The following is a 14,804-nucleotide window of genomic DNA, read 5'->3' on the forward strand; positions in this document are numbered from 1 at the left end:
GGCCCCAGTCGCGCATGCATGTAGGATCATGATGCGCAGGTGTGAAACACAGCCTCATCGGCTGTTGGTTAAATAGTCGTCGAGATGCTCTCAGTCTTTCATGATAAGCCATTGCCTCAGAGACACCCGAGCAGCAAGTCGTACAATGCACCCCTTCACGTCTATGTGCTTCGCCATGTTGGCAGCTTCCGTGGCGGCTACCAACGCAATCGGGCCATCACCGCTTCACTCTCGCGCTTTACGCATCCCGAAAATTGGAAACGATGGACTTGATAGCATCGGTGCGCCGCCAAAGCCGCCCACTCATAAGCCAGACCTCCCCGAGCCTGACTCGGGAGATGACGATGCGGATGTCGATACTGGGCCACTGGGTCCAAACGTTGACGACAATTCAGTACAAATATGGCACCAGTTGGCCGATGGGGAGGATGATGATGCTGACAGCACTGAATCTCGCGACCCAACCCCATCACCGACGACGAGCAGCATGCCCTCGGCGAGCGGTGCGCCAGACGACGTCGATGGAGGCGCGACTGAAGAGGAACCGGACAATGCAGCTCGCGGCACAAATGCGCGGGTTGGACTCCTCTTTGGAGTGATGTTGAGCCTTTGTGCGCTTTTTGGATAAGGTAACTGAAGGAAGCTTGGGCCACCGTGCGCGTGCGAATTGACTGGCGGATCTGCACTGTTTCGCGATGTCTCCACCCATCTTCAATTTTCCCAACTTCTTCTTCTTGTCCCGCCAAGACGACCCTTTCCGCGCGCACACACACCCTTGCAGGCTCCAGCTTGCTCCATTCGCCGCCATGTTTGAGAATCTCTGTACCATACCTCTCCAAGCCGACGTCTTTACGACTGCCCTCCATCCGACGCAACCACTCCTCACTGTCGGGCTCTCCTCAGGCCACGTCCAGACCTACCGCCTGCCCCCGATCGACTCGGCCGACGAGCACGGAAAGGATGTCATTGACACGACTTGGAGCACCCGCCGACACAAGGGTTCTTGCCGATGCCTAGGCTACACGCACGACGGCGCCAACGTGTACTCGGCGGGTACGGACGCGCTGGTGAAGTACTTTGACGCGGAGACGGGCAAGGTCCAGTCGAAGATGGCCATCCCCACCAGCACGACAGTCCCGGACGCGCCGACCCTTCTGCACGTCCTGAACCCGCAGAGCCTGCTGCTCGCCACCGACTCGGGCGCCCTGCACATCTGGGACACGAGGGAGGACGGCACCAAGAAGCCCGCCCAGACACACTTCCCGCACTCGGACTATGTGAGCAGCATCACACCACTGCCGCCGACCGAGGAGAGCACGAGCGGGTTCTCCAAGCAGTGGGTCAGCACGGGCGGGACGACACTGGCCGTCACAGACGTGCGACGAGGCGTGTTGGTGAGGAGCGAGGATCAGGAGGACGAGCTGCTCTCGTCCACCTTTGTGCCCGGTCTCGGACCCAAGAAGAACCGCGCCAACGGCGTCATGGCCATCGGGTCCGGGTCTGGCGTGCTGACGGTGTGGGACAAGGGCGCCTGGGACGACCAGCAGGAGCGCATCATTGTGGACGGCCAGAGGGGCTCGCAGGGAGGCGAGAGCATCGACGCGCTGACGATGATTCCGGAGGTTCTGGGCTACGGCAAGAAGGTGGTCTGCGGGCTCGGCGACGGCAGCCTGCGCGTTGTCGATCTCGCGGACAGAGCCGTCCTCACGGCCCCCAATCTGCGGCATGATGTTACCGAGGGTGTCGTGTCGCTAGGATTTGACTGCGGAAACCGCTTGATTAGCGCGGGCGGCGACACGATCAAGGTCTGGGAGGAACTGTCCGAGCTGCAGGGCGAAGAGCAGGAAGCCGAGGATGACGAGGAGGAGGAAGACGAGGAGGAGGATGACAGTGAAGATGAGGCGCGAGAAGACAGCCGGAAACGATCGGCGGAAAGTGATGACTCTGATAGTGAAGACGGCATCGCAGAGATGAAACAGAGGGCCAAACGGAGAAAGGAGGCACAGAAAAACAAGCTCGGCCCCATGGGGGCGCATGGCATCATGGGATTTGATGGATTAGACTAGATGGTTAGACTAGATAGTTAGACTAGATAGATATGATACCCAGTAAAAACCGAAAGTGTCGTTCAAAGATATATATAATAAGTCATCGTGACCCCGTGTCCTTTCTCTAAAACGCCAGCGCCCAGAACGCCAAACCTGCCCTTGTTGTCAAAGTGTTCCATCGCAAGCAAGAATCATTCGGTATTATTCGTGTATCATGCACGTCGAGGCATTGATGCCTGCGCGCGCGAGGCCTTTCTTTGCTGGCCTCGCCTGTTCGGGACCTAATAGTCCGCTTCAGCGTCACCGGGAGCCAACTTATGACAAAGCATTGCTCGCAGCGCCACTATGGACGCTGGCAAAACCGGGAGGATGCTGGTATGGTTGGCCAATTATTATGAGGCCGCAGGTCGGGCAGACCTGAAGATCAAGGAAATGGGTGCTTGACGGCTCGTGGCGTCGGTGTCGTCCATGTGCTTGACGGGAGGGGGTGGTAATGTGAGGCAATTTCCAATCAGTGAAAGTCTGATTGTGGATTGAGTCGTTAAATTTGAGAAACAGCCAATGGTGTACAGGCGGTGGTGAAGGGTGACATTGTCGTTTGACGCAGTGGTAGGCGTCTCACACTCCGGCCAGGTGCAAGTAGCTCCATTGCGAGTCGTCTTCTGATTGTCGGCGCAGGTCGGCGTGTGCCTCACTCGGTGCGGTGAAGGTCATACTGGTGCTGGTGTTGGTGAGGTCCTCGTCGTAGATGATGATGGTCGGCCTGCCGGTGTGCACCCTGCTGACGCTCGAGCTACCCCTACTTCGTCGACCCTCGAGGCTCCTTCGCCGGCTGTCCCCCGCCAGCGGCATCTCCGAGCCGCTGTATGTCGTTGGGATGCAAATGTGCGGGATCCCTTTCTTCTGGCTGATGGCGATGGCCAGACCGACTGCGGACCCGCCACCAACGCTGATGACGGAGTCGCGCCCCGATATCCTGGCCACGGCGTCGTCGACGACTTTCTGGGGGACGTTGACGAGCGCCGCGTCCAGGATCCTCGAATCGAGATTCGGTATCAGAGACTGCACCTTTCGCGCGAGACTGATGCGTGAGGGGCTGGACACAACTAGTGGTGCGTTGAGTCGGAGAGAGCCCAGCTCGGTCGGGAGTCTCGAGATGGCGCCCGCGCCAAAGACGACCTTGGGCGACGCGGTGGACGCTGCGCAAGTTGGTGATCGCGGGGAGCAGCCGCTCCTGCTTCGACTGGCGGAGCATTTTATCGAGGAGGACGTCGACACGCTCGGCACCGTGATGCCCGTGTCCTCTGTCGATAGCGCCAACCGCGGTGTCGTCGTTGTCGATGGTGACGATAAGGTTGAGGTCATCATCGAGGGATCGAATTTCCGATATGGTGGTTGTTGTAGGGTCGGAGTGCGAACGAGGGACCTCTCGATCCTCGGGACAGAAGACAGAGCCGGAGATCGAGGCACCTCGACTGGGGGAGGGCGAGGGGCCAGGCGGGCAGCACCCACGAGTCGCGGCCAGTGAGAAGGTGCCGAAAGGACGGGTGGCGACTTTCGAGGGTCCAGCGATCCACGAGGGGGTGCGAACAAAGGACAGCGTCGCTGTCATTGGATCGTAGTTGGGGGCCTTCCACTGACCCGCGAACCACAGTTACCGATCATTGTCGGGGCGGCGTGATAGTAGTGGAGGTGGGTGCAGAGATAGCCAATTGCAGGCACTGCTCACAGCCGTTTGTCAGATGATGATGGGATTTTGCAACAATCCCATGTTTTTTTCCCCCTTGCTGCTGCTGCTTGTGCGGGATTCTTGGAGATTGCGCGGGATTACTGGACCCTACTGAATTACGGTGCCTGTGGCGTATTTGGAGCGCTTTGGTTCTTTGCTAAGGCCAGTCTTTCATGTCGTCTCGGAGCATTATCGCCGTCGCAGGGGCGTAATTGATTAGGCACTTTTAGGGACCACCGAGTTCCGAGACACGCAGCCAGCCCTTGGTCACGTCTGCACGAATTGGCACGCATGTATTCCTCATTCTTGCGACAACTGTTACTTTTTCCCGACTGCTCAACTGGAGGACTAACTTGGAATGCCTACTTAATTGGTACAAACCCCACCAGATTCGTGATTTGCACCCAAAATGGACCTCATCGTAATTATGACGTGACGGGCGGATGCTACACACATTCTAAGGCGTGATAGGCCCGGGCCAGGAACACAATGGATCTCCGGACTGGAGTCAACCGCGACTGGCAGTCTTCGTAAAGCCTCCTTTTGCTGCTATGTACCTACTGTTTCGTCACAATTCCGCAATGCTTCTATCGGATCCAGTTCACTGTGTCAGATCGCCGGCATCAAAGCCGCAAGCTGACGTCCCCCGGGCCCTTCACCAAGCGGGTCTTCAGTAGGGTTCCCCTTCTCCCAACGTCCAGCCTCCAGGAGGCAATCTTGGGACTCTACAGTAGCAGACTTTCCCGATCAGGAGTCGCTGATGGAGCACCCAGTACGGATATCAGGCATGTCCTTGTGGTTATGCAGTCACGGCGAGACTATTGCTTCTGGCCTTTTCTTCGCGCCAGAAGTACTGCGATCGTCATGAGCTGACGAGCACCGTCGGATTACGCGAAATTGCTGCATTTTGCTTTCGTGACGAGCCACTTCGCCATCGACCCAGAATCTATCATTTGACACAGACCATGAACGGCGTCTCGAGAGAGAACCGCCCCTTGCGCCGTCCTCCCAGCATCCCCTCCATGGATTCCCTCAGCGCCGCCCTGAACATGGTCTGCTGGACCGGCGCCCACGTCTGGAACAACTTGGCCTGATTCGCCGTGCATTCATCGACCCAGTCGCTCACGCATATTGGCTCGAGCATGATCTTGTCGACCGTGTACAGCTCCCAGTGTCGAAACTCGGGCACGGCCGACAGCACCATCCTCTCCAGCCAGCACGGCTTGTGCTGGACAAAGGTGAACCACTCGTTGACATTGGCGCTCCAGTCCGTGCCGTTGACGTTGAAGGGCGGCGGTGCGTCGCCGAGCGTGTAGCACAGTGTTGGGCACACGGAGAAGACGGCGTGGCCTCCTGGCTTGAGCGACCCGTACACCTGCTTCATGTTGTGATGGTTCTCGTCGTAGTACGTATCCTGTCGAATCGTCACGGAAATGTCAAAAACCTCCTCCTCGTACCGCTCTGGCTCGTCTCGGGCCTGCCAGTTCTCAAAGGTGTCCAGTTTTTTCGATCGTTGGTTGACGTGCTCGACAGCGAAGGGGGTAGGGGTCGACGGAGAGGACCTTGGGTCGATGCGCGACGCTGCCGAGGGTGCGCGTCATGATCTCAGCGCCCAGATCACCGGCCCCGCAGATGTTGTCGAGGATGTTGGAGGAGGGGGCGATGTAGGGGAAGTGAGGGCTGCTGAGGATCCGACGCAGAATGCTCGCGCGTAGACGTCCCTGGGCGGAGTGCGTTTCGATGACAGGGCCTCGCGGAGCGTACTCCAACTGCGTGTCGTCGGACATGCCATGGTGAAGCTCTATGAACTCGTCCATTGTGTCGATCTCATGGTGAGGGCAGGTTTGACGTGCGTAGGTGACGAGTCGACGCGTTGCAGCGGGTGGTGGGCATGTTTACGTTGCCTGTTTATTTGAGGATGGGAAGAGATCAGACGAAGCATCGGTCACACGGTGGAATATTCTGGCACTGATGCAATCAGATGAGAATCTACCGTGTTTGTTTACTCTGGAGTCTCAGGGGTGGATATGAGTTCCCGTTTTCTCTCTCGAGGTCTCGTTCGAGACTTACATCCAGAGGCTGTCCAGAAGGGTGTTCGTAACCAACTCCAGCTCAAACAGGTCGTTGCGATGGCAAATGTGGTCGATCGAATCACTTCTCATTCTTCAAATTGCCTCCAGGCATCATGAACCTCGCGAGAGCGCTCGTCAGCTCGGGAGCTGCAAGGTACGCCCGCATTCATCTACACGAAGTTGAGCAAAGCCAAGTCTAACACGCTCCCAAGACTCGCCGTCTGGACATCTAGTTCACTCAATGGTAGATCCAACACTGATGCATTGACGGCTTGGCCACGACAATGTCATTAAAGCCAAAATCGGGGTCATTGGCTGAAGGACCATTCGTCGTGGCGATCACCTCGAGCGCTTCAAAGCCACACTCCTTCAAATACTCCGTACACCAAGCATCAGGCCAGTCACATGGAACCAACCGCCTTTCGAGTTTGGACCCCGTTTCGTCGCAGCGCCGAGGGTCGGATTCGAACGAACCCCGACCGGACCCCACGGGCCCCGGATTCCCTCTGGCTACCCCAGATTCATCCATTGATTCCCGAGGGCCCTGGGTACAAGTATGGTCTGATGCCCCCGCTCCTTGCATTGCGCGTCAGTATCAACTGTCCATTGTCTCTGACGCCTCTTCTTCATCTATAAAGTCTCTCCCGCATGATGGCACCCGAAAAGCCAGTCATCATCGTTGGTGCCGGCCTGTCTGGCCTGGTGACGGCCTTTGAGCTCTCGCGCAAGGCAATCCCGACCATTATCCTAGACCAGGAGCCTCGGTCTTCGTTGGGCGGACAGGCATTCTGGTCGCTTGGTGGTTTGTTCATGGTCGACTCGGCGCGACAGCGGCGGATGGGCATCCGCGACTCGCGCGAGCTCGCGTTGCAGGACTGGATGGGCAGCGCCCAGTTCGATCGTCCAGAGGACAAGCACCCACGTCAATGGGCTGAGGCCTTTGTCAATTTCGCGACGGATGAGATGGAGTCGTATCTGACCGAGCGAGGGCTCGGGTTCCTGCTCAATGTCGGTTGGGCGGAGCGTGGCGATGGACGCGCTGATGGACATGGCAACTCGGTACCGAGGTTTCACATCTCCTGGGGTACGGGCCCAGAGGTCGTGCGCGTCTTTGCCGAGCCGGTCCTCGAGGCTGAGAAGAAGGGCAGTGTGGTATTTCAATGGCGGCACCGCGTCGATGAGGTGATTGTAGATGACAGCGGACGGGCGATTGGCGTGCGAGGCAAAGTCTTGGAGGAGGTCGTGGCCGAGCGTGGCACTAAGACATCACGAGTCGAGATTGATGACTTTGAGATTCTTGGCGAAGCCGTGGTCGTCACGTCAGGCGGTATTGGCGGCAACGTCGACGCGGTCAAGAAGAACTGGCCGGTTGATCGACTGGGCCCAAAGGTGCCGGACAATTTCGCAGTAGGCGTGCCGGATCACGTCGATGGCCGCATGATCGACATTGCAGAGCAGGCCGGCGCCAGTGTCATCAACAGGGATAGGATGTGGCACTACACAGAGGGACTCCAGAACTGGAACAGTAAGTCTGGCGTTGTCGTTCACCCATTCTCACGAGGCTCTAACATGCTCTGCAGGTATCTGGCCCCTTCACGGCATCCGCGTCCTGCCAGCACCATCCTCGCTCTGGCTGGATGCCACGGGCAAGCGACTGCCGCCGTTTTTGTTTCCGGGATCAGACACCCTCGCGACTCTCAAGCACATTTGCAGCACGGGCTACGACTACACATGGTTCATCCTCAACCAGACCATCATTGCGCGCGAGTTTGCCCTGTCCGGGTCCGAGCAGAATCCAGACATGACCAACAAGTCCATATGGCAGTTTATCACCACGCGTGTGCTAGGCAAGAAAGGCACACCACCTGTGCAGGCGTTTATGAAACACGGCGTCGACTTTGTCGTCGAGGACAACCTTGAGGACCTGGTTAGCGGCATGAACCGCCTCGCGGCCGAACGGAACGGGCCCGCGCTCTCGTTCGACGACATTGAGAACGTGGTCAAAATTCGAGACAGCCAGATGGACAACCCGTACTCGAAGGATGCACAGGCCATGCTCATCCAGAACGCAAGGACCTACTGGCCAGATAAGCGTGCTCGCGTCGCTCCGCCCCACAGACTGCTCGACAAGGCGTACGGACCGCTCATCGCGGTGCGCATGAACTTGCTGACGAGGAAGACGCTTGGCGGTATCGAGACGAACCTCCAGAGCCAGGTGATTAGGGGCAACGGCAGCGTCTTCAGGGGACTGTATGCTGCTGGCGAGGCTGCTGGCTTTGGCGGCGGTGGTGTGCACGGCTACAATTCTCTCGAAGGGACCTTTGTGGGCGGCTGTATCTTCTCTGGGCGAGCCGCTGGCCGAGCGCTCGTGGAGGATCTGCTCGGCAAAGATGCTACGGGCGACGCAAAGGTTACGTCCAGACTTTAAGATGGCGTATTGTTTATAGCGGTCTTTTCTGTCATGCGTTCCATTTAAAGTTGAATGGATGAATGCTAAGGTAGCCTTGCACCCGGATGGCGGACGCGCCTTCTCCTAGCGACAACTGTCCTAGAGATAGGTATGATTTCTCCGCTGCCTTTATAAGCAATCTCTCGCTTCCCATTCTTGCTTGTTCCCATCATTTTCCTACGTGTTCGAGATCCATCATCTTCAAATTCCCAGCTCAGCGTCCGACCCTCAGTATGCCTTACCCAGGTGCCGACGGCAATATGTATCAGGATAGCGTCTTTGCTGCCTCGCGCAGTCACAGGCCCAGGAACTTGGTGTACCCATGGAACCAAGCGCATGTTTCGAATGCCTCCAGGGCACCGACTGAGGCCGAAAGCACTGGTACAGTCCCTACTCCACCCGGCCCCTTCACGCCGAGCGACGAGACATGGAGTCTCTTCAGTGGGACAGGTGCAGCTACGTCGAGCCGAAGTCCTGCTTCATCGCCACCCAGCCGCTCCTCCAGTGGACCAGCGCAAGGCAGCCTGCGAGGTCCAAGGGCACCGTATCAACCGTTGCTCCCACGTCCTCAAAGTCCATCTCAAGCGTCGGTGTGGATGAGACAATCCACATGGAATAGTGAAATCCGACCCTCGTCGCAGTCAACGCCCTCTGAGGACAGATTCTTACCCCCTTATTTGCGACATGAGTCAACACAATTGGTTTTGCTGCCCAGCTGGGTGTCTCAAACCTATGCAATTACTAGGCCCAAAGACAGCGTCAAACCTACAAACAGAACCACCGCTGAGGGCCACAAAAGAAGCGAAGAAAACCCCAAGGGACAGCCTTCATCTGCTTCGGATTCAACAGCGCGCCCTATCCTCAGGGATGGCCACTCCGATAACGACTCACCAGGCAGTGATGCATGGAGCAGCGACTCCTCGGGAGGTGTGCCCCTGGTCAGTGAAGGCTCTGGAAGTGATGGCCAAAGCAGTGATTCATGGAGCAGCGACTCTTCGGGAGGTGTACCCCTAGTCAGTGAAGGCTCTGAAAGTGATGGCCCAAGCGCTGGCACTGGAGACGCCCCAGGTGACGGCGATGCGCAGGCCTGAGGCCGGGGTGGTCATTATACTGGAAGGAAAGCTGGCGTTGATGATGGCCCACGGCAAAAGATGGCGCATCAGGCGGCCTGCGCGTTGAACAATGGTAAACAACAGGGGTTATAAGCTTGGCGGACGCATACATGTGAGCTGGTCAAGACACCAGCAAGCGATTCAACTTTCTTTTCTTAAATAATATAGCGTTGACAGACGAGCAAAACATTCATCTATCACGTCAACCGCATGCCTTCACTCGGACGTAACGTCCCTCTTGCTCACATGACTAGCCCTGCGACCCTCCAAGTCAACAACTCGCTGCCCTGCCTTGGCGGCCATGACGAGCTCCGGATTCTCCTCCTTGATCTTGCTGAAGTTCTTCTCGGCATCCCAGGTCCAAATGCTGTCACAGGCAAAGACCAAGTCCATCTCCTCCAGAGTGCGCTGGTTGGACTCTGGGTACAGGGCCCAGACGATGACGATGCAGGCGATGTTGACCGCGCCAAAGATGTAGAGCGTCTTCTCGTTCAGGGCGTCGAAAATGGTCGGCAGTAGAAGCACACACCAGCCATTGCCGATGGACCAGCCCACGACACCCCAGGCGTTGCCCTTGGCGCGGACCTGCAGAGGGAAGATCTCGGCCGGGTAGAGCCACGGCACCGTGAGCCAGGTGGCGCCGAAGATGGCGGTGTAGAGAAAGACGAAAAAGGTCGCCGCGCCGCCGACGCCGGCCTTGTTGCCCTCGGCCGCGTTGATGGTGGCGCGCGCGAGGCCACCCGCCGCAAACATGCTGACCGCCTGGCCGGCGGCGCCCCAGTACAGTGTCCAGCGACGGCCGATCCTGTCGAGGGTGAAGACGCAGATGAGGGTGGCGAACATGTAGGTGATATTGTTGAGGCCGCTGACCCAGAGGCGATCCTCGGGGCTGATGCCGGCAATGGTGAAGATGGTAGGCCCGTAGATGGTGATGCCGGCGATGCCGACCCATTCCTGAAAGATCTGGAGCCAGATGACGAGCTGGACGCGGCGTCCGGTGTGCAGCTTGCCGGAGCCGATGCCGAAGAACATGGCCAGGTAGCTCTGCTGCTTAGATGTCTCCTCCTCCATGTCGCGGATGTTGATAATGTCCTGCAGCTCACTCTCGGCGGCCTCGCCCTCCTCGCCCTCGGCCCCACGGAGGCGCTGGAGGATGAAGCGGGCCTCGTCGACGCGGTCTACGCGCACGAGCCAGCGGGGGGACTCGGGCATGAACCAGATGACGATGAAGAGCGCGATCAGGGGCAGGATCTGGAAGGCGATGGGGAAGCGCCAGATGAAGGACGAGTGCTGGTTGGGCATCTTGGACAGGCCGAACTGCAGCCAGTAGGCGACCACGACGCCAAATATGTTGAGCGTGAACTCGGACGCGACGAACTGGCCACGGGAGGTGTGTGATGCAGTCTCGGTGGCCCAGACGGGTGTCACCGCGTTGAGAACGCCTGTGCCTAGACCGTTGAGGACGCGAGCTGTCCAGTTAGTTAGGCACTCCCGTTTCTGGTACTTGGATGGTACGTACCAACAATCATCATCTCCGAGCTCTGGGCTGCCGACTGCAGAGCAGCCGTGGCGATCCCCCAGATACACGCCCAGCCGATCGTCGTTGTGCGTCCGTACCGGTCTCCCAGCCACCCGCCCACCAGGCAGCCGACCAGAGTCCCGGGCAGATAGTAGCAGGCGTTGATCCAGCCCTGCTCGACGGGGTTGTCGATAACGACGAGTCCAGCCTCCTCGTCCCAGTGGCCGAATCCCATGAGCTCGACATAGTTGCGGGCGGTGTTCACGCCGCCCATGAGGCCTTGGTCGTAGCCAAAGAAGAAGATGGAGATGCCGGCCACGAGGCAGACGGTGTTGAGAAGAGCCTTCTTCTCCAGCCTGTTGGCGACGTTGAACTTGGCCAGACGGCCCTGAAGCGCGACCATGATGATTTGCGGCGGGGACAGAATGCAAAATTGTTGTTGTTGTTAGGCCTGAGCGGTACCTTTGTAGGGACTGGTGATCGACCTTCAGGTTGGAATGCGGTCGTTATATACCAAATTTCTCAACCAACAGACACAGACTCCGCAGTTAGGCAACCAAATAAGAGCCTCCTCCACCCACGGGAAAAAGCAAACCAGCAGTGAACTTTTGGCTTCGCCTGGGGATCGCTTCGCCATGGGGGATCGACTCTGGGGTCCGGCGATACATGGCAGAGTCCCCGAGCGCCAATGAGACATGATGGGCGACAGTCCACTGCCGTTCGGCCATCTGCCGAATGCCGCCGCCATTTGGGGGACGACCCGTCATTGTGCAGCGCCAAACGCTGTGATTGGAACGGTTAAAGGGACGTTTGTGCTTCTGCTTTTCGACGGTCGTGTGACTTGGAGAAATGGATGCTCGCGCGTGGAGAACCGCAGGTTACTTTGGGGTGAGTTGGAGACGATGAGGCGGAGTATACTCCGGGTTTCTCACACGGTCATGTCAGTAAGCTATGTGCGCTTTGCATGACCATCGTCGGTGGCGCCTATACACTCTGGTTGGGCCCTAAACTCATGTGCCAAGGCTCAAGAAAGGGGTAAACTTCCTCAGACGACCACAGCTTCGGCCAGGCCAGTACTTCAAATTCTACCAATACGCTGTGATGCAAAGGACAATTCAAGCACAAACACATCAGCAGCTACCCTCGCCCATGAGCTTACGCCGAGCTGCCTCTTCTTCCTCCCGCTCGACCTGCTTAAGACAAGGCGCAACGAGCAAATCTCCCCTGAAGAGATGAATCACTGTTCTCGTAACGACCAGCAGCCACAGCGCAACGACCGAGAGGGAGAGGATCATGCCCAGAACCTTGAAGGCTTCAGAAGGGGTCTCGGCGGCCAACGTGGTCGTGCTCGCCGCAAACACACCCAGGGGAAAGGTGAAGCCCCACCACCCCATGTTGAACGGGATGCTCCTACGGGTCAGAAGCGTGGCCACGGCGAGGCCCAGCCAGACGAGCCCGAATCCCCACATGATCAGCCCCATCATATAGCCAAGGACGTAGATGACCTCCTCGGCCTTGGCCGCTGCGGGCAGAATGTTGACCTTGGGTGCGATCTTGACCAGCACCTTCCCGAGCTGCATGATCCCAAACCCACCCTGTCCGAGGGGCCCCAGGGGCAGGAACGTAGAGGGAATCACGGCGTTGGGGGGCAAGCTGACGGTCGTCAGGCGAAGAAAGTAAACTGTGAGCACCATCATGGCCAGGGGCACACCGGTAGCCCAGAGGATGTAGGATACAATGACGGTGATCAGGGCGAGGTTCGCGTGCGCCGCCGGAATCACATCTGCCACAATGGCGCCCGTCGACGACGCAACAATGGTCGATACGATGGGCAGCAGCCATGCGGCAGTCATGCTGTCCATACTCTGGCCCTGGTACGCCATGAGGATGAAGGGGAGCGCAAAGCAGCACGCGACAGAGATGGCCGCGTCGATCCACCAAAGTCCCCAGGCCACGCGCCACCACTGCCCGCCCCAGGCTGGCACGCACACAAAGGTAATCATGTTCACAATCGTGGCCAGACCCATGGGGAACGTGCCGAGGAACAGGCTCTGCGCTGGGTGGTTGATCATGGCGGTCCATACCTTTGGGTAGACGATGTAGCGTGTGAGTGAGATGCCGAGAAAGGTGAGGAAGAGGACGACGTTGAGGCCAAAGATGCCGTATGAGATGTACTGCACGGGTCGAGCGTTGTACGGGAGGTTGTGGAGCAGGATCGATGTGATGCCCGTGCCCATGTTGACGGCGAACCACGAGGGTGTAAAGTTGCGGACGATGCGTCGCCAGCCGCGCTGCTTGGCGTTGGGACATGGCGATGCCCCTGAGCAAGGCGCGGGCGCCTCACTCGGCAGATTTGTCGCAGACATGAGATGTTCTGTCGGGATGGTATTTCTGATGTTGGAAGTGAGAAGGGTTAGCAAATGCCATGGGAAAAATATCTTGATGAGCATCGCTCGGACTCTATTTCGGAAGTATCAGTGGAGAGGCTATTCGGCTGTCGGGCGGCGCGTCAAGCGACCCTAGCGACAGGAAGCAGCCGAGCCGCCACCAGCTTGTGACTCAGGCGAACATTCCATGAGTAATACGGATAGAAGACGCCGAACCTCCAGCCTGACAAGATCAAGTCGTGCGATTGCTCCAGAATTTCTACTGGAGTGCCAAAGAAGAATACGAATGCGGCATCGGCAGTCCGACCTCTGACCGTCCCCGGAATACGCGTACTCTGCGAACCTGGAACCAGCTTGCTTCACCAAGCCAAGAGGAGATATTCTCGGCTGCAATCCTGTCCTCGGGAGCGAGCGTCTTTGGTTAAGGGATTCGTCGTGCTGGCCTCCGTGTGAGGCTCGATGGACGGTCAAGTCGTGCGCCGCCAACGCATTTGTCAAGATGACATCTGGTTCCCTGGTCGATTTATTTTTCAAGGACCCGCCGGCTCTGCAACGCGTCAGTGGATCTTGTGAAAATTGTGATGCTTCGTCTAAGACGTGACCGCGTCGCGCTGACAAAGCTACCTACCCTGCGGTTTGTGAAGAATGGCGAGTCACTGCGGCGCATCCAGCACGACGATGACTTATAATGAAAGATGAAGTCCAGTAAGAGACCAGACAAATTTCGGTATTTTCCTTACCTAGAAGAGAGCCATGTCAGAATGTGAGGTACATGTAGAGTAAAGTCGTATGGTGGACGGAGGTCCAATTGCCCGCAAATGGACAGGCCTTGACCACCAAACCACCGAATGATACATGTATCAGTCGCGCAACCATGGCACTCTTGCGGTTGGGCAAATGCACTGCTGTACGCCAACACCACATGCATGCCGTAGATGAAAAGCATATAGCGAATAGGGCAAGGAGAGGGCAGCTGAGGACCGGACTAGTAGCGCAGAGTGTATAGATCCCAACTGCTGATCCCTGTTCAACAATCAGCCTAGCCTGCCCGGCTAGCTCAATCGGTAGAGCGTGAGACTCTTACGCCTAAATAAGCGAAGGTCCACATATCTCAAGGTTGTGGGTTCGACCCCCACGTCGGGCTATTCCTATACTTTTTGCTTCTCTTATTTTAGCGAATATCTTATTTTTTTCCATTTAAATATTAGAATAAGACTCACTCTGCCTACTTTAGTAAATAAAAAAATTAAAATAAAAAAGGTTGTAATAGATTTACTTAGTTTTTAATCTTTAAGTAAAAAAAAGTCAAAACAGTAAAAAATATAGGAATAGCCCGACGTGGGGGTCGAACCCACAACCTTGAGATATGTGGACCTTCGCTTATTAGGCGTAAGAGTCTCACGCTCTACCGATTGAGCTAGCCGGGCAGGCTAGGCTGATGTGATGTTGCTGCTCGTTATTTAGTAATATACACGTAGCATCATTTGC

At 57.2% G+C, this 14,804-nt stretch overlaps 7 protein-coding genes and 2 non-coding genes across 9 annotated transcripts; 4 read left to right on the forward strand and 5 right to left on the reverse strand.

Annotated features, from left to right (window-relative positions):
• Positions 1–806: 806 nt before the first annotated feature.
• Positions 807–2,066, forward strand: F5Z01DRAFT_615000 (WD repeat-containing protein JIP5; the record flags this gene model as incomplete). The annotated part of the gene is made up of 1 exon (XM_046260842.1): positions 807–2,066. One exon carries the CDS (start codon positions 807–809, stop codon positions 2,064–2,066), a length of 1,260 nt encoding a protein of 419 aa, XP_046122304.1.
• A 600-nt stretch (positions 2,067–2,666) lies between these two features.
• F5Z01DRAFT_670101 (uncharacterized protein) lies at positions 2,667–3,413 on the reverse strand (the record flags this gene model as incomplete). Its single annotated transcript, XM_046264511.1, has 1 exon — positions 2,667–3,413. One exon carries the CDS (start codon positions 3,411–3,413, stop codon positions 2,667–2,669), a length of 747 nt encoding a protein of 248 aa, XP_046122305.1.
• Positions 3,414–4,726: 1,313 nt separating this feature from the next.
• Positions 4,727–5,594, reverse strand: F5Z01DRAFT_632461 (uncharacterized protein; the record flags this gene model as incomplete). Its single annotated transcript, XM_046261861.1, has 2 exons — positions 4,727–5,358; positions 5,399–5,594. 2 exons carry the CDS (start codon positions 5,592–5,594, stop codon positions 4,727–4,729), a joined length of 828 nt encoding a protein of 275 aa, XP_046122306.1.
• Positions 5,595–6,261: 667 nt separating this feature from the next.
• Positions 6,262–8,630, forward strand: F5Z01DRAFT_194818 (FAD binding domain-containing protein). The gene is made up of 2 exons (XM_046258035.1): positions 6,262–7,374; positions 7,430–8,630. The coding sequence occupies exons 1-2, from the start codon at positions 6,498–6,500 to the stop codon at positions 8,275–8,277; spliced, it is 1,725 nt and encodes a 574-aa protein (XP_046122307.1). The 5' UTR covers positions 6,262–6,497; the 3' UTR covers positions 8,278–8,630.
• F5Z01DRAFT_194935 (uncharacterized protein) lies at positions 8,067–9,584 on the forward strand. Its single transcript, XM_046258036.1, has one exon. It carries the CDS (start codon positions 8,364–8,366, stop codon positions 9,387–9,389), a length of 1,026 nt encoding a protein of 341 aa, XP_046122308.1. The 5' UTR covers positions 8,067–8,363; the 3' UTR covers positions 9,390–9,584.
• On the reverse strand, positions 9,508–11,695 carry F5Z01DRAFT_194775 (hexose transporter). Its single transcript, XM_046258033.1, has 2 exons — positions 10,930–11,695; positions 9,508–10,879 (listed from the first exon to the last, which is right to left on the reverse strand). The coding sequence occupies exons 1-2, from the start codon at positions 11,330–11,332 to the stop codon at positions 9,627–9,629; spliced, it is 1,656 nt and encodes a 551-aa protein (XP_046122309.1). The 5' UTR covers positions 11,333–11,695; the 3' UTR covers positions 9,508–9,626.
• Positions 11,696–12,059: 364 nt separating this feature from the next.
• On the reverse strand, positions 12,060–13,295 carry F5Z01DRAFT_670105 (voltage-dependent anion channel; the record flags this gene model as incomplete). Its single annotated transcript, XM_046264512.1, has 1 exon — positions 12,060–13,295. One exon carries the CDS (start codon positions 13,293–13,295, stop codon positions 12,060–12,062), a length of 1,236 nt encoding a protein of 411 aa, XP_046122310.1.
• Positions 13,296–14,362: 1,067 nt separating this feature from the next.
• F5Z01DRAFT_t10 lies at positions 14,363–14,460 on the forward strand. Its single transcript has one exon. It is a non-coding gene; the product is annotated as a tRNA-Lys (tRNA).
• Positions 14,461–14,646: 186 nt separating this feature from the next.
• On the reverse strand, positions 14,647–14,743 carry F5Z01DRAFT_t19. Its single transcript has one exon. It is a non-coding gene; the product is annotated as a tRNA-Lys (tRNA).
• Between the last annotated feature and the right edge of the window lie 61 nt (positions 14,744–14,804).

This window comes from Emericellopsis atlantica, assembly GCF_019669845.1.
Source record: "Emericellopsis atlantica unplaced genomic scaffold F5Z01scaffold_2, whole genome shotgun sequence".
Classification (NCBI taxonomy): domain Eukaryota; kingdom Fungi; phylum Ascomycota; class Sordariomycetes; order Hypocreales; family Bionectriaceae; genus Emericellopsis; species Emericellopsis atlantica.

Excerpts from the sequence above, each read along its gene's own strand:
- F5Z01DRAFT_194818 (XM_046258035.1), top strand. The coding sequence starts at position 6,498 with ATGATGGCACCCGAAAAGCCAGTCATCATCGTTGGTGCCGGCCTGTCT. Across the intron at positions 7,375-7,429 it reads GGGACTCCAGAACTGGAACA|GTATCTGGCCCCTTCACGGC; the intron begins GTAAGTCTGGCG and ends CATGCTCTGCAG.
- F5Z01DRAFT_194935 (XM_046258036.1), top strand. The coding sequence starts at position 8,364 with ATGGCGGACGCGCCTTCTCCTAGCGACAACTGTCCTAGAGATAGGTAT.
- F5Z01DRAFT_194775 (XM_046258033.1), bottom strand. The coding sequence starts at position 11,332 with ATGGTCGCGCTTCAGGGCCGTCTGGCCAAGTTCAACGTCGCCAACAGG. Across the intron at positions 10,880-10,929 it reads CTCGGAGATGATGATTGTTG|CTCGCGTCCTCAACGGTCTA; the intron begins GTACGTACCATC and ends CTAACTGGACAG.